The sequence below is a fragment of the Furipterus horrens genome, unplaced genomic scaffold (genome assembly GCF_987537825.1).
Source record: "Furipterus horrens unplaced genomic scaffold, mFurHor1.1.pri manual_scaffold_10, whole genome shotgun sequence".
In the NCBI taxonomy this organism is placed as follows: domain Eukaryota; kingdom Metazoa; phylum Chordata; class Mammalia; order Chiroptera; family Furipteridae; genus Furipterus; species Furipterus horrens.
Genome location: NW_028327180.1, coordinates 15,764,303 through 15,789,997, shown reverse-complemented (window position 1 = coordinate 15,789,997; position 25,695 = coordinate 15,764,303). Strand labels below are relative to the sequence as shown.

General features: G+C 40.2%; 1 protein-coding gene across 1 annotated transcript in view; it reads right to left on the bottom strand.

Annotated features, from left to right (window-relative positions):
* The window catches only part of ARHGAP10 (Rho GTPase activating protein 10), a 241,608-nt gene that overhangs the window by 23,146 nt on the left and 192,767 nt on the right, over positions 1-25,695 (bottom strand). The window contains exon 19 of the mRNA XM_090290426.1: positions 20,011-20,161. Coding sequence (XP_090146552.1) covers positions 20,011-20,161 — 151 coding nt within the window. The remainder of the gene's footprint in view (positions 1-20,010; positions 20,162-25,695) is intronic.

Below are 25,695 nucleotides of genomic sequence, written 5' to 3'. Positions count from 1 at the left end.
GGTGATGGGTCACAAGAAACAGTTGGTCAACAAAGTGAATCGTGAAAGCAGACAATACATACCATGGGAGTCCATACCCCCAGGCACAAATAGCTTCCAGCCAATTAAAGCTCACGTTTTTTTGCTCAGCCCTGCATCCCAGAAACAGAGTACTGTACGCCTGAATGCCAGGAACAGCAACAAACTTGCTCTCGGAAAACCCTCTTAGACGGATTTCAAATCTACTACTAATGATGCACAAGAGAAATTCTGGGCTCTGATTAAGCTAGATGCCAAGATGCTAATCTTGAAAATGGACTGCATGAACTAATGCTTATTTAACTCTGAGCCAGCTTACAACGAAGGCTGAGAGAGCGAATCTTAGGAATGGAAATCTAGACGAGATGAATTCAGGGAGGTAGGACATAGAGACGGTGGCAATGGTGGACAAAGGAATTTGTTATGGGGGCAGTAATGGGACAACCCCTGGACGACCCTGTGCAGAAGCCTAAAGTGTGCCATCAGGGAGGGTGTGAGATACAGTGGGGAAGAGATGAACATGCTCTCTGGGGGCGGGTCTTATCCCTGGTCTCGGTCTCCCCATAAAGCCCTGCTCCGGACCCATTCACAAATGCGCAATACAGTCTAAAAGACGGTATCATTCTTCTTTCAAGAAGTCGCTTTTTCTATGACCCTTCACTACAGAAGTGTTTAGCTAATAGGAGGCGTTCAGCCCCAAATAGAAGGGCCAACTTTCAAATGAACTGAAATCCAGCGACAGAACACTATGATTTCCTTTGGACCTATTTTTTTTTTTGTTCTGGGATAAAGCCCACTTGGAAACAAGGGCTACTTCTTCCCTTGTGCCTGGACAGCTCAGGTCCAACCAGCTCCTTCCTATAAATGAGCCCAAGAACAAGGGGCTGGACTTTGTCAGGCCCGTCCACAGCGCCCCTTCGTCATCATGAGCAAGCGCTCCCTTCGAAATGAAGAGCATCTCAAATGTGAGCCCAGCATGGGGTCTGAGGTAGACAGCACATTTACCTGCACGACAGCTGCCAGTCCAGGGCTTGGCTAGAAGTAGCAAAACAGGACCAGTTCTGAAGCAGACAGGATTACCTTACCAGTGAGCCAGACGCAAGCAGCTTCCTGGCCTCGGAGGCTGGCCGCCGGCCCTCCGCTCCCTGGGCCCCGTTCCCTGACTGCAGGGCATGACATGGCAAAAGCAGCAAATGAGAGTCTGAGGCCAGCTTATGCCCTGATTCACTCGTGCACGGAGCAACCCGTCAATGAGAAGCGACTGTGCGGACAGGGGAGCAAGGGTCTAATGTTACTTGCAAGAGACACCTGAACTGTTCTGACAACCAGATAGCCCAGCTCAGCAACACTGCCTCCAATCTTCTCCCCACGCAGACGGACAAAACACGAACTGCCATTCAGCCCATGAAATCACTTTCCATTAGGAGAATTCCTCTCCTCCCTCCTGCCAAACAGTGGCCATCTGAACCCTCAAGTGAAAACAACACTGGTAGACGGGAATGTGTTTACACAAACTGATCAAACAAAGCGATGCATCACCCTCCTTTCTGTGGGCACAGAATTCTTTTCGCCTTCACTACTCAGGAATGAGCTTGTCTACCTGAGAATCGCTGAATTCAAGGAAGCACTCACACCGAGAACGTAAACATTAAATAAGTGTGAGCATGCCTGTTCACCGAAATCAAATTACTACTTTTTACCTAGTAGGAAAATAATACGATTTCCTAGAAACACAAATTTTATGTTCAACGTTTTCTGAAATGAAGATTTTTTTAACTCCTATGAAGCTAACTTGTTCTCGAGAATTAAAACCAGATGCTCTCAACATTTTCCACATTCCCCTTGAGTGCCCCCCAGCTCCTTGTCCGAGGCGCCACCCTGTAACAGGACCGAGAGGTCGCCTGTGCAGAACAAGGTTGTTCCAGGCGAGTGAACAAAAATGGTGCTGAAGGGCTTTCATTATGAACAGACTGCGAGATAAGACACTCATTGGAAAGAGAAACTGCCACTGTCTGGAAAAGAAAGCGGCTTCCTCACAACATCCAGCTGACGCCCCATGTCCTCCAACAGAGGCCCTGCCACGGCGTTCCCGGCCTCTTCTCTCCTTCCTCACACCCCTACGCAGAAATCAAGTCCGCGTTTGACTGTCATCCCCTAGTTTCATGACCTGGTTTTAGGTCCCCGTTTCTGTTATGCATTTTTTGAGGATGGAGACCGGGTCTCGGTTTTGGTGATACTTAAAGAGCACACGGCAGGGCCTGGCAAGTCTGGAGTCCCGACTGTGGACTCACTGCCGCGTGAAATATCAGGAAACCAGACAGCCCATGCCTGTAGGAATTAAGAAGTGAAAAAGCCTACAAACCTTTAAGTATTGTTGCAAAAGCTGCACACAGCTTCCAGTTATCATCCTCTCCCCTTTCAACCAACACACATCTCTACTTTCTATATTCAATCAATAAGCATGTATTTACTGAGTTTCTACTTATGTACAAGTCATACACACCACGGAGGCTGAGTTGTAAAGGTGAAGAAAGCAGTCCCTAACGGAAGATGCTCATAGCTTGGTGTGGAAGACAGTCAGAGACAGACAAACAAGCAGAAGGTGCAAAATGCTGTAGTATGATTGTATCGAGCAGCTTTGAGATCCAGAGAATGGAATTTCCAAACCTGCCACTGGTGGGGGTGAAAGACGTGGGAGTCAGGCAACAGGGACAGGAAGGAATTATTGCCAGATTTTTGAGCAAAGAATCCCTGGAAGAGAAAATATCGAGACTGACGACATAGAAAAAAAGAATGTGGCAGTTTTCAGAGCTACACGCAGTTGGATTTGTCTAGAGAAAAGGGTCAAAGGCAGAAAGCAGGAGTAATAAGACAGTGAAGAGTTCTGAACGTACCAAGGTAGGTGAATTTGTTCCACAGCCGCTGTGAAGCTATTGCAGAGATTAAGCAGGGAAGGGATATGATCCGGAGAATGCAGTCAAGAGGTATTCAGGTATTGCAGTCATTAGAATTTTACGAATAGAAGCGAAGGAGAAAGGGGGACTCTCAAATTCTTGGCTTGGGGAACTTGGTAGACGGTAGAATTATTTATTGGAATAGGGAATTTAAAAAAAAAAAAAAAAACAGGAAAAATAGGATGGGAGAGGAAATAACACCAGTCACAGACACCTTGGGCTTGGGGTGCTAGTAAAAAGTCCAGGTGAAAGTATCTAGAGGAGAGCTGGCTATACAACCTCAGAGCTCAGGACGGAGGTCTGGGAGGGTTTTACCGATCTGAGAGTCACGCAGAGAGAGCTGAAGTCATTGCACTGGATGGACACAACACGGGAAAGTGTAGAAATGTAAGAGAACCTTGGAGGAACTGCAGATGTAAGGAGCACGCTTCTTCTCAAAGCAGTATGGGTGGTGGGGGTGGATGTGTTGGTGGTTATTGACATTTTTAAATAAAGAGAAATGTTATTTTAGAAATATTTAAGATTCTCCCACGAATATAGAGTCCCATAAAAATTGGACAAAAAAGTATTCAAGAGGACATGGCTTTCATGACAGCTACTGATTGCACCCTTTAGTCTGATTTCTTTATGACCTTGAGAGGGAGGAAGGAAGGGAGGGAGGGAGGGAGAGAGGGAGGGGAGGAAGGAAGGAAGGAAGGAAGGAAGGAAAGAAGGAAGGAAGGAAGGGAGATATAATCTACTAGCCGACTTGAATTCTAACAAACCCAGAGACATACACTTGGTTACCTGGAGGACAACCACAGGCCACTACTGTGGTTCCACTGGCACACCTTGCTGTCAGGTCAGAATAATGACAGAATGTCTAAATATCATTAGGATGAAAGAAAGATTTACTGAGAGCAAAGTAATCGCATTTACAACACAGAAACATGTATAAAAAAGCCCATCCTCCTCCCACATGGGCCAACACAAAAACAATGGGATAAAACAAATTTTTTAAATAAGTAAAAAGCTATAACTGTACTCAAAAATGGTTACGCATCTCTGTGAAAGAGAAACAGAAAGGAAACACAGGTTCAGAGGGCAGGGGGAATGCAAGCCAAGGACCTCCTGGCTCTGGCACCTAGGGAATCTCACAGAACCAGCCAGACCTTTAAATACTATGGCATCTTCGTACAACAAACCTACAATGCAGCAGGGATGGGGGCTAAGACCAGACTCTCCGTGTGAAAGCAGGGGGTTGGGAGATGCTCTCCGCACTAAATGGAGGCCAAAAAGCTATGACCAAGTTCCCCACTCCCCTGGGGGTGTGGCTGTGACATGCCCATCCTCTCATGCCCAGGATGGGATTTATGTGCAGAAAAGAAAAGGCCTGACTCTGAACCAAAGCAGCCAGGTGAACCTGCAGGAGGCAGGAACCGGAGAGGAGTAGGAGGAGGGAAGGAGAGAGGAGGCATCTCCGACGCCTCATGAGCATGTGGACACGCACAAAACCCTCCTTCGGGGTGGACTTATAAACCACAATTCTAAGAACACAGAGAAAAGTAAATTAGCCAGAAGATGCAAGAAATAAAAAAAATCAGAGTCAGAGATTGAAAATATGGAGAACAGAAGTGAAACTGCCAGCATCCAGGTCCCAGAAAAAGAAATAAATTGAAAGGAAGAAATATTTAAAGACATAATGACCGATTCATCAAAATTAAAGAACCTTCAAAGACCTCAATCCAAAGGACTCAGAGTGCCAAACAGGGGAATAAAAAAAAAAAAAAAAAAAAAAGACTGCTTTAAGATACATTACTACAAAATTTAAGAATATCAAATCCAAAAATAATTCCTGATAGAAAGAACAAATCATATAAAAATAAAATTGACATCAGAGTTCTCAAAAGCATCATAGAATGCACAACAGTATTAAAGTAACATTTTTAAAGTATTATAGAATTTCGAACATAAAATTATATATTCAAACTCCCATTCAAATGTAAGGCCATAAAATACATTATTACACATAAAACACCCAAGATTTTCACACAAAGTACTATATTGATAACGCTAAAAATTTTTTAAGTATTTAAATAAAAGCAATCTGAGATGTTCAACAAATTTGATAATGTCTACTGTTCCTTTAAAACTCTAGGGCAAAAGAAAATGTAAAAACATAGCCATAATGATCCAGAACCAAAATTCTAGAAAATATCAACACAGTGCAGGTAGACAGCCCAGAGGGAAACAGGAGTCAATTACATCACTCGTCTAATTAGGGGTGAAGAAAGAAATACAAACAGTTTAAGAAACCAACGGGTAAGTGAAATTATAAGTCCCAAAATAAAGGAAACCTTAGAAACAGCAAAACATTTGTTTTGGGTTTTTTTGTTTTGTTTTGTTTTGTTTCTTTAAGAAAAAGTAGGAAAGAAAAGCATGTACCAAAATTCATTAAATAAAAATTATAAAATGACAGAAATCCTAACATAATGGTAATTACAATACAAATATAAATGGATTTGATGCACCAATTAAAAAAGTCAGTGACTGTCCAAATGTATATTTTAAATCCAACAATATGTTAGCTACAAGAAACATGCTTAAAACAAAGAGATTGAAAAGTAAAAAATATAAATATACTTGACAAATATGAACCAAAGAAAGACAATGATATTAATAATCTGCATGAGAGACAGAGAGTCACTTTGTATTGATAAAAGGACAAGATGATCAAACAAGAAGAAAAGCATCTAAATTGTACAGCTTCAAGGAACAAATAGAACTATAAGAAAAATCAGTAAAATCAACCATTGGAGATTCTAACACACTCCTCTCAAATACTGTTATCAGGTGGGAAAAAATGAGATATCTATAATCGATAATACAACTTTGATCTATTTTATACACACAGACACACACTTAACACATAGAATATTAATGAAGGGAGGTGAAAATCTTTCAAAAGTTCCAAAGAATAACTATTATGCATACCACACTAAATGTTCTCAGGACAAAACTGTGAAATAGTTAGAATATTAAAACTCTACTGAAATATATTTGATATCTCTTTTAAATTTTAGTTTACTCACTCAATAGGGATTGCTTGAATACTATACTTAATATACACAGGCTATTCCATAAAGTGGATTAAGCGTCGGCCTGCGAGCTAAGTGTCGCTGGTTCGATCTTCCAGTCAGGGCACATCAGAGAAGGAAAACTCTGATTCCAAAAAACCTCCGCTGCCTTGCGGCATACCTCTTCAGGGGAAAGGCTAAGGGAGTAAACTCCGACAGAAAATCCGGAGCCGGAGTCCCTAAGGCGGTTTGACGTTGTAGTCAACACCGGCAACTCCTGCGGCGCACCTGAAGCCAAGCTGTATTGACTCCGTCTTTCCCTTGGACCCTTCAGCTGCGAAGAGAGGGGGGGTCTGCTGCATGGGCAACAGCAGACCCTCCATATCACCCTGCCCAGGCTCTGTAGCTTCAGCTTCACTGGAGAGGACACTCCAGCGTCATCGCAAGATGTCGATTCAACACGGGAGGAGACAGATACCGTGTCACTCCCGAGTCGGACTGCACAACCATTCTCGGCGGTGCAGATAGACTCTTGGAAAGCTACACCATCGTCTCTCGAGACGGACGGCTGCCGACGATTCCATAAAGTGAAAAGCTGTTACTCATAACTAGTATTTTTATCATTTGGGGAATCCCCCAAATCACAGTGGACATTGATGAGAAAATATGGTTTAATGTATAGAAACTCACCCTAAAACAGAAATAAATCTCAAAACTAAACAATCTATTTTACTTTGAGGGTAGCTTTGACAAAAATCAGGTGGGCTCCCCCCTGATGGGTGTGGCTCAGTTGGTTGGGCGCTGTCCCACAAAGCAAAAGGTTGCTGGTTCAATTCCCAGTCAGGGCACATACACGAGGCAATTGGTTAATGTTTCTTTCTCACATCAATGTGTCTCTCCCTTTCCTTCTCCCTCCTTTCTCCTGTCTCCAAAAATAAATAAATAAAAATCTAAAAATAAGAAACAATGAAATCAGGTGCGCTCTTTCAGCAGGGAGGGGTGAACAATGCCCCTCTCCCCTTGTGCCCGGATTCATTCTCCCGCCATTGTGCGTTTTCCATCTTTTAAATTGGACTGCCCAATAATAACCAATAACGTCTTGCTTAGAGCAATCCAACTTCTTTGCCCAAATGGTGTGTCTGCTCTAATGATGCTCTAGCCAAGAAAGGCCGGAGCACCAAAAACTTAGGCTTAATTGCCTAAAGCTCAAGAGAGCTCAGGAGGTGAGGCAGGAGGGGGTGGAGAGAAAGGATATGCCCAAGGATAAGCCCCAGCTGGGTACAAGTCGCAGTAGCAGACAAACCCACAGCCCTGGAAGTGAAGCGGATAGAAAGAGGCTTAAAAGGGGGAGGGAATCACAAAACGCTGCAGTAGGAGGAGAGTTTCATTTGTCTGTTTTGCTAGCTTATATAAGCCTATTCAAAACATAACATCTGAACTCAGCAGGAAATACTCACGCTGCCCTAGTTTCCACCACCATGTGGCAGATATTGTGACAGCGATAAAATCTCCTTCGAACCACAGTGGTCTTTCCTCCAAATGCTACCGAGGACACAGGGTGCACTGAAAAGAGACGAGTGTCTAGTATGGAGAACACTACTCCCAAACTCACGTCACACATATTCTGACATGCTTTGCTAAAATAAAGTCTGAGTTTCTCTATTTCACCACATCAAAACTAGTTCCTAATGCTGCACTCACCGGTGCAAATTATAAGACAACAGTTGTTTCCCCTCCCCTCAGCTCAAAATGCTGTTGAACTTGACATTGTAAATAAAACCTAATGCTGAACAACTAATATGGAAGTGTTCTGCAAAAATAAAGCTAAACTTATCTAGGAGCTGGTGAGAAGCTTCAGATATATGAAACAGTAGAAAGAAAACATGTCTCCACTGATTTTCATAAAGCCAGCATGATAGCTGGGATGGGGCCAACAATGGAATTTAATGGCTGACGAAGATCAAAAGATATAGCTATTCATTCTTTAATGACCAAGTGCATCAGAAGAGTAGCACGCACTAAGCAGTGCTGTTCCCTGAAATGTAGTTTTTATAGGTTGAAGTGTACTACTTAACTCAAGAAAAATGAGACATCAGAGAACTGTCATACTAGATCAGAACAACAACTCATCTAGTATGGAATTCCACTTTTAACAAGGACATCCAAGGACACACTAGTCGTGCATGGCCTCACCCTTCCTACCCAAGTCTTATAAGTAACATAATGTCTACCTGCTTTCTAATCATTGTAGACAGTGAAACATTCAAGAGTTCCAACTCAGAGTAAAGGAGCTTGACTTCCAGAACAGCTTACCACTCACTACTGCTCCAAAGCGAGGAGTCCCAGTTTTGTCCAGCATTTTGTTTTTGCATCTTGTCTTTAGCGCTAGCATTCCCATAATTACTGACTTACAGACACCAGGGTGGCCAGATAACCAACTTCACTGCAACACTGAGGAAAATGGGGAATGGTCACCCCCAAACATCATAGAAGAACAGCTTGTCTTGCCTAGCCACATTATCTAACATTGTCTAAGGCGGTTTCATCCAAGCAGGCTACTCCTTGGTTACTGCAGAAAACTGCTTGTTTCCACACAACCTACACAGGTGCTTGGCTGGGCAAGAACCTCGTGGAGTTCCATGACCTTCTGGTAACTGGAGGCTGTAGGATTACAACAGAATGGCTGGTACACACCAGAGCATGAGCAGCATGACTGAGCAAAGGCACGGTCAAGTCCAAAACCCAGGTGACCCCCACCAGCCAAAGAGAATCCAGCATTCCTTTCACATCACTCTACAATATATGCTAGTCAACTTGAACTAAAATGGCCAAACAATTGCAATAACTTGCTTTAAGAGGCACTATCAGTGGTGGCATTAAACAGGTAAGATCTATAGAAAGAAAAATACCCTAAGTAAGACAAAAAATTAAAGTGAGTTAATTTCTTTCTTAATTAGAATAATGAAGATAGGTTACGGAACTCAAAGTTTGGCTTTTAAATGGAACTTTTAGAATTGCTAATGTAATTGTTTGGTATCTCTCTTTAAAAAGCAAATCCAACCCTACCACTCAGAGGGAATTCTTTACTGACCTTAGAATAGTAGGTGGTAAATAATTACTATTTAAAAAAAAAAAAACCTAGAGTCTTTAATCAGTAAAACTCCCCTAAGTTTTACTTTAGGGAAAAGGGGGTGGGGGGCATAAGAAATTAACCCTGCCAACTGCCCATTAAGGAGAGAAAGCTAATTGGGTTTCTCAGCAGTGGGAGGTGCACTAAGAGACAGGTTATAATTGCCAAGCAGAAGGAAAGGTTTCTAAAGAAACCACTTACCCCAGTTCTCAGTTCTACTGCAAGTTAAAGCAACACCATGCCAGGCAGGGGGCAAGATGTCCCAGTTCCTCCCATTCCATTTTGCCCTCATCAGACAAGACCAACCAAAAGGAAGCTAAATGAGGTGCAGAGCTATGGCAGTCAGCAGCTAGATGAGAATAATGCAATCAGGTAATGCAATGTCCCCGGCTGAAGTCATGACTACGAAAGGGAAACATGACTCTCAGAGGAATAACCCCCCCCGCACCCTAAATAGCAAAAGCACAAAAACAAAACTACATATAGATATGCATCCCCGCCCCCCCAAAAAAGAGAAAAGGCAACACCTGAACTATAAATTAAAATGTCACATTAAGGCATGCAAAGATGTAATGAAATGCCATAAAATCACAGAGCAGATTTTCTACTGTCCAATGATCTAAAAACTTAAGAATAATGCTTGCCCAAAAAAGCTACTGGACAGCGAGGATTGCCAGAGGTGTATGCTAGGAAAAGCTGATGAGGGACTCAGCTGTGTCATAATCACGTGACATAAGACACAGCCCCCATTAGGACACCAGAGCAGCAACTAATGAGCATTAGGTTACATTGCCAGGAATCACCTCTCTCACTTGCAAAGGTCAATGGAAGTCGGTAGCAATTCAATTATAAAATGAATAAGACCAGTTCAGTTGCAATGTCAATAAAAGTCAAAGCAAATTGCTCTACTCTATAAAGCAGAGTGCATTTTTATATCATAATCACAGACCTGAGGCATTATTTACAGACTGAGGTTTCTGCCTACATAAACAAACAAAAAATATAACAACCCTGTACTATTATGCTTAGGAACCAAAAAGTAATCAGATACCGTCTTCCATAAACTTCTGAGGAAGGCTGACACTTTGACAGCTCGGGAAATTTAGAACAGGGTGCTCAGAACACAAACTCCAACCCAGCGGAGACAACGAGGACTGTGGGACTCCCAGCTGTTCATGTTCCCTCCGCCCCCACTAGCCTGCTCACACACAGAATGCTCATTACCATCAATTCCCAGATTAAGACACTAGCAGCCAATAAGCCTATTTATTATGCAGGACAGAAATAATCAAAAGTAAAAGAATAAGTTTCATTTTCTATGATGTTAAGCCTTGTACTTCATACAACAAGCCCTCCAGAAAATATTAAGCTAAAATTCTGCGTATTTATTATCTATTGAGTGGTGTACAGCCATTAACTCATTTGTTCTCTGCAAAAACCACATAAAATTTTATTGCCCCAAATGCATGAGGTGTAGAGGAGATTTGTCAAGACTATAAAAGATAGCAAGAAGTGACAGAGATTTAAATCCAGGTTAGTTTGAATCCAAATTTAACCACAAAAAATTTGACCCCTCAATAAAATTCTTTGCTGCCTAAGTATTTCCACTGATAGAGGTCCCTCAAATGCTAGGACAATGTGATTTTGAGACTGCAGCCCAGGTAGAAGGTGAAAGAGAATGAGATCTAACAGGAAATACCCAAGCAGCAAGAGCTACCCATTCTCAATGTGGAGCCCATCAAGTCTCTCCAGGTCAACTCATGCTTGAGGGACTCCATATCCTTTCACCCAGGGCTCTGCTTCACTCTTACAACTTCAAAATCTGAAACCTACACTCAACTCACCAAGTATCAAGCACAGCTTGCATCAGCATTAAGCTGAAGTTTTGTAACTTAAATACATATATATGTGTGTGTGTTGCATGTGTGTATACACCTTTGTATGTGTATATGCACGTGTATGTATAACAAGGAATATTCTGTAGGAAAAAGAAATAGATATGTAGAAGAGAAAATCATCACAGTCCCAACCCTTAAGAATAACCACTGTCATCGTTGATTAATATTCTTCCAAATGTATTTGTATGCTTATACAACTACTGACTTTCCTTTAGAAATAAGATTATACCAAAAATTCTGTTTTATAACTCGATTTATTCATTCACGTGAGAAGGGGTAAGAGAAGGGAAGGGGGATGGAGAGAGAAACAGACAGACAGACATCAATTTCTTGTTCCACTTATTTATGCATTCGTTTTTTGGTTCTTGTATGTGCCCTGACCAGGGATCAAACCCACAACCTTGGTGTATCGGGACAGTGCTCTAAGAAACTGAGCTATCTGGCCAGGACACAACAAAACTTTTTTAAATGAAAAAACTAAGAATCATTCTTTAAAATTTTTTAAAATAATGAATCAATACATTGTTTGATGTGCACACAGAATACCTCTGACTTCACTGCAGCATTTGTGTTCAGCAGCTCAGCAGGGGGGTAACGAATCCAGACTCTGGATCAGGCTGCCTGGATCCCAGCCCGGCTTTGTCACTAACCAGCTGTGAGACTGGGTGGGTTACTCATCCTCTCTGTGCCTCAGTTACCTGAACTGTAACTTAGGGATAATAATATACCAATGGAATTGTTATGATTACCTAGCTTGAACACGAATTGCTAAAAACAATATCTGGTCTGTAATATGGGGTATGTAATTTCGCTATTATTACCCCCAAAATTTTGTGACCTGTTTTTACATTAACTATTTAAAAATTTAAGAAAAAGAGTATATCCTAAAATGATTAAGATAATCAATACAGGCTTATAGAATCATTATTTCTATTCTGACTGAAAGAGAAAAATCAAACCATGACCATAACTACATTTCAAGCTCAAAAATCATGCTGCTTGGCTCAGTGGATTGTCAGCCTGAGAACCAAGTGTCACCGGTTCGATTCCCAGTCAGGGCACATAACTAGGTTGCACGTCAGGTCCCCAGTTGGGGGCGCGAGTGAGAGGCAACCACACAGTGATGTTTCTCTCCCTCTCTTTCTCCTTTCCCCTCTCTCTAAAAATAAACAAACAAACAAATAAATTATTTTTAAAAAAAGCATGCTGCTGATTTTAAAGAATACTAGTACATGCAAAATTGCAGCCAAAGAATTCATTTTAATAGGCTGGAAGATTTTTTTTTCTACAAGGGTGACACTGGACTCCCAAAAACAGCTCAGAAGGCACACGGGAATGCCTTGCAAAGCAGAACGAGCATCCGGAGGGGGCCACGCTGCAACGCTGCTGCCCACAGCGCATTAAAGGCAACCCAGACACAAGGAGCCACAGGAGGGTCGTCCTCCATAGCGGCTCAGTCTCACACCTGTTCTTCTCCCTCCATCGCTGGTAAGGATTCAGCAGGTAAAAATTAACTGGCCACAGGTTTGTTTTGTTATATTGATTATCAACAGCACCCTTACTTCCTGGCAATTTTCATCACAATCCATAGGAGTTTTCTGAGTAATAGAAGTCACTTGGAATTGGCCACACTGAGATAATACCTTCCCCTGCAAGATTTCTGTTCATCTTCCCAGCTACCAAAGAAAACGTTCAAATCAGTCACTCTTGACAGTCTTAAAAATTCTATTTCATTCAGGATAAACAATACTTTGGTTGGTTTGAAAAGATGTTTCTTAGACAGCCTGGCTACCTCCTACACTGTAAGAGTTTCAAAGAGGGCTATAAAGAGAGTGACAGCTGCTTGAATTCAGAACTAGAAATTTAAATAAAAGCTATTAGAAGTGGAAAAAAAACCCACACCACAGGGAGACAAGCTTTAAAGAAATTTTCTCTCTTCTATAAATTCGAGTTACCTGCCATGAACTTATTTTCACCACAGAAGCAGCTATGTATTCTTTTAAAGGCATTAAATACCATTTTTTCTCCCCTCCAGAGAAAGGGGAAACTGTTCATCCTACACAGAAGCAGAGTTAAGATTACACGGGAAGTCATATAAGCAGTTGACGGGTGCTTTGTCATCAATGTGAGGAGGAACTGATGTTCTGGAAGGCTTCTGGGGAAGCAGTAATGTAGGGGAGGTGGCCTGCATGATGTATGGGGGGCCCAGCACAACTCAATTTCAGCCCTGAAACTTCTGACTGCCTCTTCCAACCCATTGATCTGAACATTGTAAAATTGAGTTAAGAAATAATCTGTCTACATACACTGTCACTGATTCAAACCTGGTCTTACCCTTCACTTCACAACCCAGTTATTCTGTGTCAAGGAATTATAACATCACAAGAGGTCTCCGCACTCAGAAAGTTATTACCCAGAGCCCGCCTATGAAGTGTCATGAAAAAAAGTGATAAGAATCGGAAGATTACTAAGCTTAAAACAAAGATAAAGTCATGCCTAGTTACTTGGGTTGATTATAATTCTGTGTCAAGCTGATGAGATATGTCTGTCTATAAGAAACATCAAGAGCCATAGCAGGTGTCACTAAAAATCTACATCAACAATTGGTTTTAAAGTGGTTCTTCTCACACATGTGTCCCCATAACATTTGGGGGAGGACAGGGTAGTTACAACTCACTTACAAAAGCATGTGTTCATAAAGGCAATTCCTAAAGATACTCCCTTTGGAATTGAGATTAGAGAGTACCCACCTGCCATGACTGTCAGCTATCCATCCTTGGCTTCTACTGAAGTGAGCAGATTTTAGTATAGTGTTTGCCTCCCATCCATTACAGTAGACCCATGAATCACTGTGAGGGGAAGTGGGAGAAAAATGACCTCTACCTTGTTGATGGTTATGAGACTATTAATACTTTCCTCGAAGAAGATATAACATTTTAATAATTATGTAATATTTCTCTTTCCACTGACTTTCCATAGTTACTATTTATACCAATATATTTTACACTGTTTCTACTAAACCTATTTTCCAAAGCAGTTATATCAAGCAATATGTATTGAAGACACTAACAAAATGAGAAAGTGCCTTCCTTTATATAGAAAGATGGTCTAAATAGTTTTAGAAACCATTAGGGCAAAAACTAAGGCATAAAAACAAGAACAGATTTACCTATGAGCCTAAAATGCGGCTCATGACATCCCTTTTGATCACCTGCCTTCACACCCCACATCCAGTCAAGAAGTGCCAACAACTGGCTTTAACGTCTCTACCAGATTCCCATTTTATTTTCCATTTCTAGTGCCCCTGGTTCATGCCAGCATCAGCCTAAGCCTACATTACTGAACCAGCCTTTGACCATGGCCTTCCCGATTTCTACACACAGATCTGTCCTCTGATTTTAGAGACTGACCCCTCCCAGGGTGTGTTCCTCCTTAGAAGAACAATGGTCATGCTTCGAGGCATATTCATCTCGCCATCAACGTGTATTTCCACAGTTTTCCATATGAGGCTCTGCATCCTCGTCACAGTACCTATCATCACTGCAGGACTACAATGACCCATGCTCAAAAGACATCCTAGCACATCTGAGATTCAGGTGGGAAAGTGACAATCCAGCAGTACCCGAGCAAGACCCACTCTAAAGCAGCACTTAAATCCCGCCAGTTGGCTTGCAAGATGATTTTGTTTTCAGCTCACTATAAGTCATATTTTTATGTTACCTGAACAAATAAACATGCTATCGTGTATAAAAAAAGATAAGCACAGAGTATATAATTACCCAAGAAGATACAAATAAAAACTAGTCCCATGACTGTCTAGTTCTGTTTAAAATTAGAGCTAGAAGAAAGGAATAGCTTACTCAAATTTCAGAAGCTAATATTCTCTTTCACTCCCCAAAACTTCTTTTAAATTGTTTTCCTGCCTTGACTAAAAAAATAACAATGAATAAATCTCCTTTAGCCTCATGAACTTTCCTTGTATTGGAGGCAATTACAACAAACACAACAGTCTCTCTTTACACAGAAGTAGTAAGGGCATAAATTTGGAGAAAGAAGGAAACAAAGATACAACATACATTAAAATTTTTTAGAGTTGCTTCATCACTAGCTCTACAGAAATAAAAACACAAACGGTAACTTGAGAATGAAATGAAAGCAAACCCTTGATTTTTTTTTCGTCTTTTTTTAGCACTTAGCAGCCTACCTCGTATTTTGCTCTTTCACAACTGACTTAGCTGAATCAACTCAGCTTTGAAGTCTGTGAGATTATTCAATGCTATGTAAAAACCAACAATATGGCTTCTACAAAACAATAAAAGACAATAATTTCACTAAATATTTAACAGCTGCCCTATTTAAAGAACTCTAGCTAGATACTATATCCATCTAGTTCATAATAATCATCAATAAAGATATAAGCAAGTAACTAGAATGTTAAAGTCTTCATAAGTTTGATATCAATAATAAGTTTCATACCATTTAATCATATTACAAAGAAAAATAATGAACACTGTTATATGCAGTATGGCTAAATGTGCTAAAGCCAATTAAAATTTTTATCAAAGTAAAGATATTAAGTGTCTTTAATTAAAATAGTCATGTCTCAATTGGAAGTGTGGTGAGGTGAAACATAAAGCAATAAAAATCACGTCTACCAGCAGGCTTCTCTCCTATTTCCCACCAGTTTGGGTTCTCTGCTTCTAGGCTCATGCTAACAGGCTTGCTGAGTCTTTGCTAATAATGACTTTTTGACCTGTCTGATGTTCCACTGAAACCAACTGAGCGCCTTCCAGGGCTGGTTGTCTGGGACATCACAGGTTCATACCCTACCGATGTAGAAGATGAAATAACATACCACCAACCACTTCACTCCAATACCTCATCTGCAACCAAATCATAGTGCTGCAGAAACTCTTCTGCTATCCATTCTAATTCCCTGAATCTTGCCAGATAATCTATTTAACTTTTAAATAAAACTCATTTGCCCTGAATTTTACTATGTCAAATTTAACTTTTACTATCATGTGTAAGTGGGCTGGAGGGAGAGAAAAGGACATGTTTGCATTTACATTTTCTATCAGAGTCATGTAAACTAAAACATTTGGAAAAATAATCAACCCAAGTTGGCTAAAGTTCATACCTTAACCAAAACTAAACATGGTAAGTGACTCTACTACTAACAATGAGAAAAATATACAATAAAAGATTAAATTTTTGAAACCTTCAAGAAGAGCTGGTATTAGATGACTCAGGCTACAGAAAAAAAAAAAAATTTAAATCCTTGTGATAAGGAAAGATTTTTTGAAGGAGTAGAGTTTTCAATATGCTGATTCTTATTATTCAATAACATAATTTTTTGGTATATCCTTCCCCTGTATGCTTACCTTCAAAAGCATATGCACTACTTCTCTTCATTTATTTCTCTTCTTTTAGAAGATGTAAAACGTTACTTTGTTCTCTCTGAAATCCTCCTTTTTCACACAAGCTAAGTTTCACTAAAGCTTAGCTACAAATAATGAGGGCGGGGGAGACGAGAGGTAAGGGATAAATAATAGTTTTGAACTGCTTGATCGCATGGCCTCTAAGATAAAATAAAATCACTCCATGATGAAAATCATGGGCTTTCCTGATTCTGACAACTTTCAAAAAAAAAAAAGAAAATCTAATGCTACATCAAAAAGAATTAATGTTAAGTTATAAAATACAAAATGTAGAATAAAACATCATAAAAACAGAATAAAGGAGTTGACTATCTGACAATCTTCTTTTCCCTTACAATCAAAAAATTTTTAAGAATTATTATATGACCTAAAAATTATAGTAAACCATCTTGAATATTCTCATAAAAGATGCGCTGAATACTTCAAAAATTTCTTACCCATTAATAATCACTGATTAGATATTATAATTCAATTCCTCCAAATGCCAAAAGAGTAGATGTAATTCTAAGACAAAAGGTCTCTCTTTGGTCATTTCCTTAATGGAAAATAGTCAATTTAGTTTTGAGACATTATCAATGTCTCTTTATTTCTCTCCTCCGTTTTCCTTTTTGACATTTGCCTCTTTCACTCTTTATTAACACTTCCACCTGAGAACAAGTGAAATGTAAGAAACGGTGCAATTCTAACCCATCAGTTTTACTCCTTATTAGCAACTTTGTTGAGAGAGAGTGAAAGTGAGAAAAAAGAGAGACTAAAAAGGTTAGCTGGGATCAGAAGTTGAAACTACTATCTAAAAGAAGGTTCTGAAATTACAGGTCGATCTTAATGATCCATGCCCCATCCTCTGGAAAACAAGGATCTAATTGTAAAACTAATATTTATATCATTTGAAATATAGCTTAAGCCCCGGCAAAAAATAAACATTTATAGGAAAATAATTTTCAACAAAGGACCCAAAACTCTACAATGGAGAAAAGAAAACCTATTCAGTAAAAGGTAATGGGAAAGTTGGAAAGCCACATGCAAAAGAATGAAACAAGACTGCTCTTTGTCACCATATATAAAAATTAACTCAAACTGGATCAAAGACAAAACTATAAGACCTGAAGCAATAAATTGCATAGAAGAAAACATGGGACCTAAATTTATGTACCTTGGTCTTACAGAAGATTTTATGAATTTGACTTCAAAGGCAAGGGAAGTAAAGCAAAAATTAAAGAGTGTGACTATATCAAACTAAAAAGCTTCTGAGAAACCATCAACAAAACAAAAAGGTACCCAACCTAATGGGAGAAAATATTTGCAAACAACACTTACGATAAGGGGTTAATATCCAAAATATATAAAGAACTCATAAAACTGAACAACAAAAAATAAACAATCCAAATAAAAAATGGGCAGAGGACCTGAACAGGCACTTCTCCCAATGCAAATTAAAACTACAATGCGATACCACGCCACGCCTGTTAGAATGGTATTATCAACAAGACAAGTAACAACAAGTGCTGGAGAGACTGTGGAAAACAAGGAACCTTCATTCATTGTTGGTGGGAATGTTAAGTTGGTGCAGCCACCATGGAAAGAGTATGGAGGTTCCTCAGAAAAGTAAGAATAGAATTACCATATGACCCAGCAACTCCTCTTCTGGGTATCTACCAGAAAATTTGAAAACCATTATTCGTAAAGATATATGCATCCCTATGTTCACTGAAGCGTTACTCACAGTGACCAAGACCTAGAAACAACCAATGTTTCCTTTGATAGATGATTAGATTAAAAAGATGTGGTATATATATACTATGGAATATTAATCAGCCATAAGAAAAAATGAAATACTGTAATTTGCAACAACATGGATGGATGTGGAGAACATCATGCCAAGGGATAGAAGTCAGACGGAAAAAGTCAACAACCATATTGTTCACATGGGTACCTAGTTAGTATTAATAAAGGAAGGGAACAAAGGGAATCAGACATTAAGCGCAATCAACTAGGGAGCTGAATCAGACAATAAGTCCGCTTTACTAACCGGCAATAATATGATTTCACTCACGTGCAGGATATAAAACTGAAAGCCACAAAGGAACAAATAAAACAAAAAAATGAAAACACAGCCAACAGTGTGGTGGTTACCAGAAGGAAGGAGGCTGGAGGGCAGTAAAGGGTAAAGGGGGTCAGATACATGGTGACGGAAGATTTGACTGGGGTGGTGGGCACACAATGCAATACACAGAAGTGTACACTTGAAACCTATACAATTTTATTACCCAATGTCACCCTGATAAATTTAATAACTTTTTGAAAAGAAGAAAACAACCACCCAAAAAATTTTTAATCTTTAAAATTTTTTAAGTAATTAAAAATATTTTTAAAAAATTCAAACATCACCACCCCAAGTATTATTACAGGAAGCATTCTGAGTCCTCCCACAGATACCCCAGGTCAGCTGAGTCGAAGACAGTGACACTTGCTTGCATAGATCTTTGGATATTAACTACATGGACATTTGGTTATATTGCTGCTATGATGGTGGTGTTATATCAATATTTCTTGCTATCTTCATTCCCTTGCTCCCTTTGACAATCATCTCACACTTCCACACCAATATAAGCTCTGTAGCTTTAAAGAATAATAAATGAAAGATACAAAAAAGAAGAGGCTGGCAAGAGAAAAACAGATGAAAACTAATTTCAAAATCAGGAAACAGCCTCAGCAGGGGTGAAATCCCACAACAAAGCAGTTACCATTGGCAGATGTGCATCCTGAAAATGCAGGTTTTGAGACCATGATCATTTCATTATCCACACCAATAACCACATGGTTACAAATCGGCCATCAGTGGCCTCTACCTGCCTCGCCATTTTGTTTTGTAGGAATTAGTGTTTAAAATTCAAATATCCAGGCTCTCTTTACAAACGAGGCAATCTGGCAATGCTGAGCCAACATGATCACATGACAAGAATTCACTGGAACATGGTAGCCTGAATGGGACATGGGAATGTCCATTTGCCAAGTCCCATTTGCAGCTCAGTCCACTCAGCCTGGCTCCTAAAAGCAGGTCAGTCTGTCACCCCTGCCATATGATCAGATACCTGCCTTAAGAAAAAGTCAGAAAAATAAGGCAAGTAAACCCCAGCACAACGCTGAACCACACGTGCCTTTAAACTAAACGCATTTAACATCAGACTCTATCTGCTCCTCTCATAAAAGATCTGTTTTAATTTTCGCTCCTGTTCCATTTGTCTCAGGGTTACGTAACCTCACAGGAGGTCACACAAGTCTCCCAAGAAAGTATAAAAGGAACCATGCATAACGAAGACAAACACAAAACTGAAACTTACATTCTCTCCCTGACAAGAAAGCATTACCTTCTCTGTTAATCTCATAAATTATCATCTTAAGGGGAAAAGAAATCAAAATAGAAAGGACGGAAAACCATGGCCTGCCAGGGGACATAAGATAGGCCCTAGTCTCAACATGCTGTCAAGCAGAAAAGTATAATGAACATCTTACCATCTTCCAGCTCAAGACAAAGATTATATACAGCCACGGGTCTCTTGGTCCTCTGGCCTGGTCTCTTCGATTGTCTTGGTGGAGCATTTGGGGGTGATGCTGACAGGGAGACTGGCTCAAGGAATGTGGCATCAGGCAGGGTCCGAAAAATCTGCCATCAAAACATAAAGAACATTAATTATTTCCCCTGAGCAGAAACCTGTGTATTCCAACAGTAAACCAGTATCAAACAACATATGATTTGGAGTTCATCCAAAATGAGCTGGAGCCAAAAATCCATTTCTTCAAATTTTGGGTGTAAGTCGTAAGTCTTTTATTTTTTAACAGAAGATTTCTAAATAATATTTCTCATTAAAATCAAGTCAAAGCAACATCAACTCTTCATATTTCACAATGAATTCATTCCCAAACTAAACAAGTATAATTATCTTTACCAGGTATAGACAATAGCACAGTTCTTTACCCATAAGGGAAGTAGCCAGGATAAATTATTAAAAACAAATATCCCTGAAATTTCACACAGGGTTATATTTATGCCAAAAAGCTGGTCTCAGTTTTTTTCCAAACTACACAAATGAAAACATACGGCTGCAAATATTTTTATATTTTTAAAAAATAGCTTGTGCTTATGAAATTACTTTTCAGATTCCCACATACATTTTTCATAAGCTGTTCTGTAGATTTCATCAATTCACTTTAATGCCCTCCAACTTCTCTTAATAATATCCCCTCCACTTATGAAACCTAGAATATTAGCACCATGATTAGTCACAGTGCCATTCATATATTAGCAATACTGTGAATTAATATGTTGCTGTTTCATTGCTTAGCAATTTTCTGTCCTCTGAGAAGAGCACTCAGTGTCATAAAGGGAAGTATACCATTCAGGTGATTTATAAGTGACCTTCCATGCCTGTCGAGAGCTGGGTTCAGAGGCTTCCCGTCCCCAACAACTCTGGAGACCCTTCAGCCTTCAATGAAGTCATGTGATAAAATCCTTCAAGACACAACCTAACAGATATGGCATTCCAGAGGGCTCATGTTCCTCAGGAGGAAGAAACGGGAAGCAAGCCAGCTAGCGTTAAACAAAACGTAAATATACAACAATAAAAGGCAGGACGCAAAAGCCCCACTGTTACAAGGAAATTATTATATTTATGCATTTGAATAAAAACAGCCATGTGACCTGTGTATATGAGTGAGGCTATCACGTATATGTATCATATTTCATAAGAGAAAACCATATCGAAGTTGTAATCACAAAGTCTAAAAATCCTCACATAAAAACTATTATCTACCAATACAAATAAGCACTTCACCAGAACGTTTTCTTTATAGTACCATACTGCCCCCTCATGTGTAAACAGAATAAAAAACGACTTAAACGGACATGGACAAATATTTGCTAGTGAAAATTTAATTTAGTGCTCCCACTGGTAACCTGCTAACACCATATTTCTACAGAACCTGTGTTCCAATAGGGTACTCTGGCAAAGAGCACATTACTTGTATGTCTTAAAAAATCCTCTGCTGTCCAGACTATTGTCCACAGCTAGATTTACTGCCATCTGTCATGTTCACATTTTTAAAAGTTTGTGGAGCGGTGGGGATGGGAGACAAGTTAGGTTGAGAAGAGTAGGCTGATGTCAAGGAGAAAAGATTGGAAAACTTAATTTCACTGAAACAAAAGAGCACCTGCCTGTGGACAGCATTTGCAACAGTTCCTTGACTTACTTGAGTTTGATCTTTACAAACACAACAAATGCCTCTTGGATGTCGCTGGACTAGGAAACCAAATAAAGCAAAGCACCAAGGCACCCAAAGCCTAAATAAAAAATGGGAAAGTTATATCCGAGGAACTGGCACTGCATAGCTGATGATCTTCTGAGTAGAACTTTCTGGAAGGTCACACTGACTGGAATGGTGCAAATGCTTACAATTCCTCCTCCTCCTCCTCCTCCACCTTCAGCACCACCGCCTCATGGGGATGGGAAGAGTGGGTGACAGAGTAAGGAATGAGGCACAGGGGTGGTCCTAATGTGCAGCATCAGACTGCCACGCAAAATAGGACCCAGGATTATGACTCCTGCCATGTGTGACAACTTGGATACACCTCAAGGGCACTATGTTAAATGAAATAAGTCACACAGAGAAAGATAAATAACTTTATTATCTAATTTACATGTGGAATCTTAAAAAAAAACCAAACTGATAAAAACAGGAACAGACTGGTGGTTGTCAGAGGCAGGGGTTGTGGGGAGAGAGGCAAATGGGTGAAGGTGGTCAAAAAGTACAAATTTCTTCCAGTTATAAGTGAGTTACAGCATGGTGATTACAGTTCATGCCGTATTGTATATTTGAAAGGTGCTAAAAGAGCAGATCTTAAAGTTCTCATCACAAGAAAAAATTGTGTAACTATGTGAGGTGATGACTGTTAACCAAATTCACTGTGGTGAACATTTCTCAACATGTTACATATATCAAATAATTATGTTGTGCACCTAAAACGAATACAATGCTTTATGTCAATTACATCTCAATAAAACTTGGGTTAAAAAGACTATCTGATAATGGGGACTGGATATCAGAGGGTGTGTTTTGTTTTTCTTTATTTTGCATTTTAAAATTCCCCCAGTGATTCTAAAAAAGCTCCCATTTAAATAGTCATTCAAAAGCATTCTGTGCTTGTTTTGGATGGATCAATGTCCAAATCAAAACATTGAAAAAATTATTTCAGGAAAACTGGCACTGGACATATGCAATCAATTCCTTGGATCTTCCCAAGTCCTGATTAGGTGTAAAATGTGTCAAAGATTCTAAAGACCAACCACTTCCCTCCAGAAACTCTATGCTGTGTTAGCATTTCAAAGAGCTAACCTATCATCCAGACCACCTGGTAGCAAAGCAAAGATGCTAACTAGAGAAGACACTATCCTAGCTTCCAAGTCTTCGCAGCCATGGAATCTTAGACATGTTAAAACACCGCCCCTCATTTTCTCATCTGGATGATGAGGTCATAAAACTTCATCGTAACTAACACTAAGAATCAAGAGCTCAAGTCTACCCAAAATTTATTTTTTTCTGGGTAGAAAGTTACTTCACTGCACATTAAGAAAAACTCGCACCAGACAATCCAATGACAAAAAAACAAAACTCAAAGTGTAGGTGTGTCAGGGAAGCAGGCGCCCAGTCAGGTCTCCTCGGAGAGCCAGCGCAAACAAAGTCTGGCACCACCGTTCGCAGCCACAGATCCCTCAGACTCAACAACTGGATGCTGATGTGCGTGGGAAGCAGATATACACAGAAATACCTCCGATGTCCTTCAGGCTCTGCTCCCAGGGGCTACCTGGGGAGGTGACTGGTCCACTTCTGCCACAAACACTTTGCTCATAACAAGAACTAAGGATGGCCTCTGGAAATTCTGCTTTGTACTTAATTCAAACCCGTAACATTTCATTCAGTTGAATTAACAAAAACTATGGTTAAAGAAAATTAAAGGGGATTAGGTAATTCTTTTTTAAAAAGATGTTTTACAGAAGAATTTACTGGTCTTTATTATAAATAGACTACCACCATGCTTGTATATTCCTGTCATCTTGAACAATAACAGTTGCAGTGACTGGGAACTTGCAACATGCCTGACATTGCGCCAAGTGTTTGACCTACGAAGATTTGAACCCAGATCTCCCGATTACCCTGTGCATGCGCCCCTGCCTCCAACATGACCCAGTCATATTAAGCCCCATTCACAGTACATCCTCTTTGGTGATGACCTATCTCACATAACAGATGGAGGTATAACCAGAAGACAGCTGGAAATCAACGCACACTCTCCTTAGTAAATCTTTCACACAGAAAGGAAAGACAAGGCCTTGCAGACGCTGTCACCGCCCCGGATCTTCCCGCATCCAGCTGTGGTCACCCCCAACATGTTCTGCGACATCACTGCTGATGGCGAGGCCTTGGGCCGCATCTCCTTCAAGCTGTTTGCAGACAAAGTTCCAAAGACAGCAGAAAACTTTTGTGCTCTGAGCACTAGGGAGAAAGAATTTGGTTATAAAGGTTCCCGCTTGCACAGAAGTATTCCGGGGTTTATGTGCCAGGGTGGTGACTTCACACGCCACAATGGCACAGGCGGCAAGGCCATCTATGGGGAGAAATTCAATGATGAGAATTTCATCCTGAAGCACACAGGTCCTGGCATCCTGTCCATGGCGAATGCCGGACCCAACACAAACGGTTCCCAGTTTTCATCTGCACGGCCAAGGCTGAGTGGCTTCGGCCAGGAGAAAGGCGGCATGGGCGTTGTGACAACCGTCGAGCGCTATGGGTCCAGGAATGGCAAGACCAGCAAGAAGATCACCATTACCGACTGTGGACAGCTCTAATAAATTTGACTTGGGTTTTATCCTAACCTCCAGACCATTCCTTCTGTAGCTCAAGACAGCACACCTTCACCCCTACCTGCTTGGACTGTTCTATAATCTTCGTGCTCTCACAGCAGTTCTTTGGGTTCCATATTTTCCTTAACCCTTCCCAGTCTAGCTGGACTGCAGAGTTAAGTTTATGATTATGAAATAAAAACTAAACAACAAGAAAAGGAGAGACAAAAATAATATATTCAGTCTTCTTCCTAAAATACATAACTACACAATGGCCAAATATTACTTTCAGCTTCAGTGTTTAGACAAACACTCATCACCCTGGAGCTGTTTGACTAAGTTGGCTCCATGTCAGCCTGAACGTCCATCTACAATGTAACTTCAGAGTTTAGATCCCATGCGGACAATACACAGAGAGCTCTGAAAACTTCCCAGCTGTCTGTCCTTGAAGCAGCACTATGCCATGACTAAATATGGGTCTTTCAGAGAAAATTTATCTAGAATTTGTAATAGGGACTGGCAGTGAAATACCAGTTGGGTTCAGGCTTGATGATGAAAATAGTATACTTAGACGTCATGTTCGATCTGGTTCGTTAAAACTCAGGATCTTGGAGCTGAAACTTATCCCAGTTATTGCTTAGGCCAACCCCTTTATTTCACAGTTGAATAAACTGAGGACCCTATGATTAAGGATTCGCTCATATTAACACCACAAGTTAGAGGCTTTACTCCCAGACCAAGATTTCAATGCCAACTACTATTTCCCATCTTGCTGGCTCTGACCCTTTCTAATAGACTAGCCTTTGTGCATTTACTTTCCCTTGGGAGAGATTTTGCTCAATGGTTGAAATCCCTCAAAGTGCTTTCATGTGCGTTATCTGATACAAGCCTGGACACACAGGTTATAGGATCTTGTCCCACTATGTTGCAGGCAGAATGGAAGGGGGCAGGAGATGGTCCCAATCCAATGATCACTCATCCCATACATTCAGGTTTGATTGTGGCCCTCACAAGCTGTTTAAAAAACAGCTTTGATTTTTGGTTTACAATAAAAAAGAAAAGTAAAAGATGTATTTTTGTGAAATTTACAAAATAGTAGACTTTCTGGTTTTCTTTTTCTTTGTAAGCTTTGAGCTTTAATTTCAAGAGACTTTTCAGACCTCCTTCCTAAGTCCCAGTTTCTGCAGCACTCTATGCGCTAGAGTAACACATAACTGACTTTGATTTTTAGCTTTAAGATTTCAGTAAATGATAACTTTTATCGACCAGACTTTATAAAATTAAAACTACCCCAGAACTACCT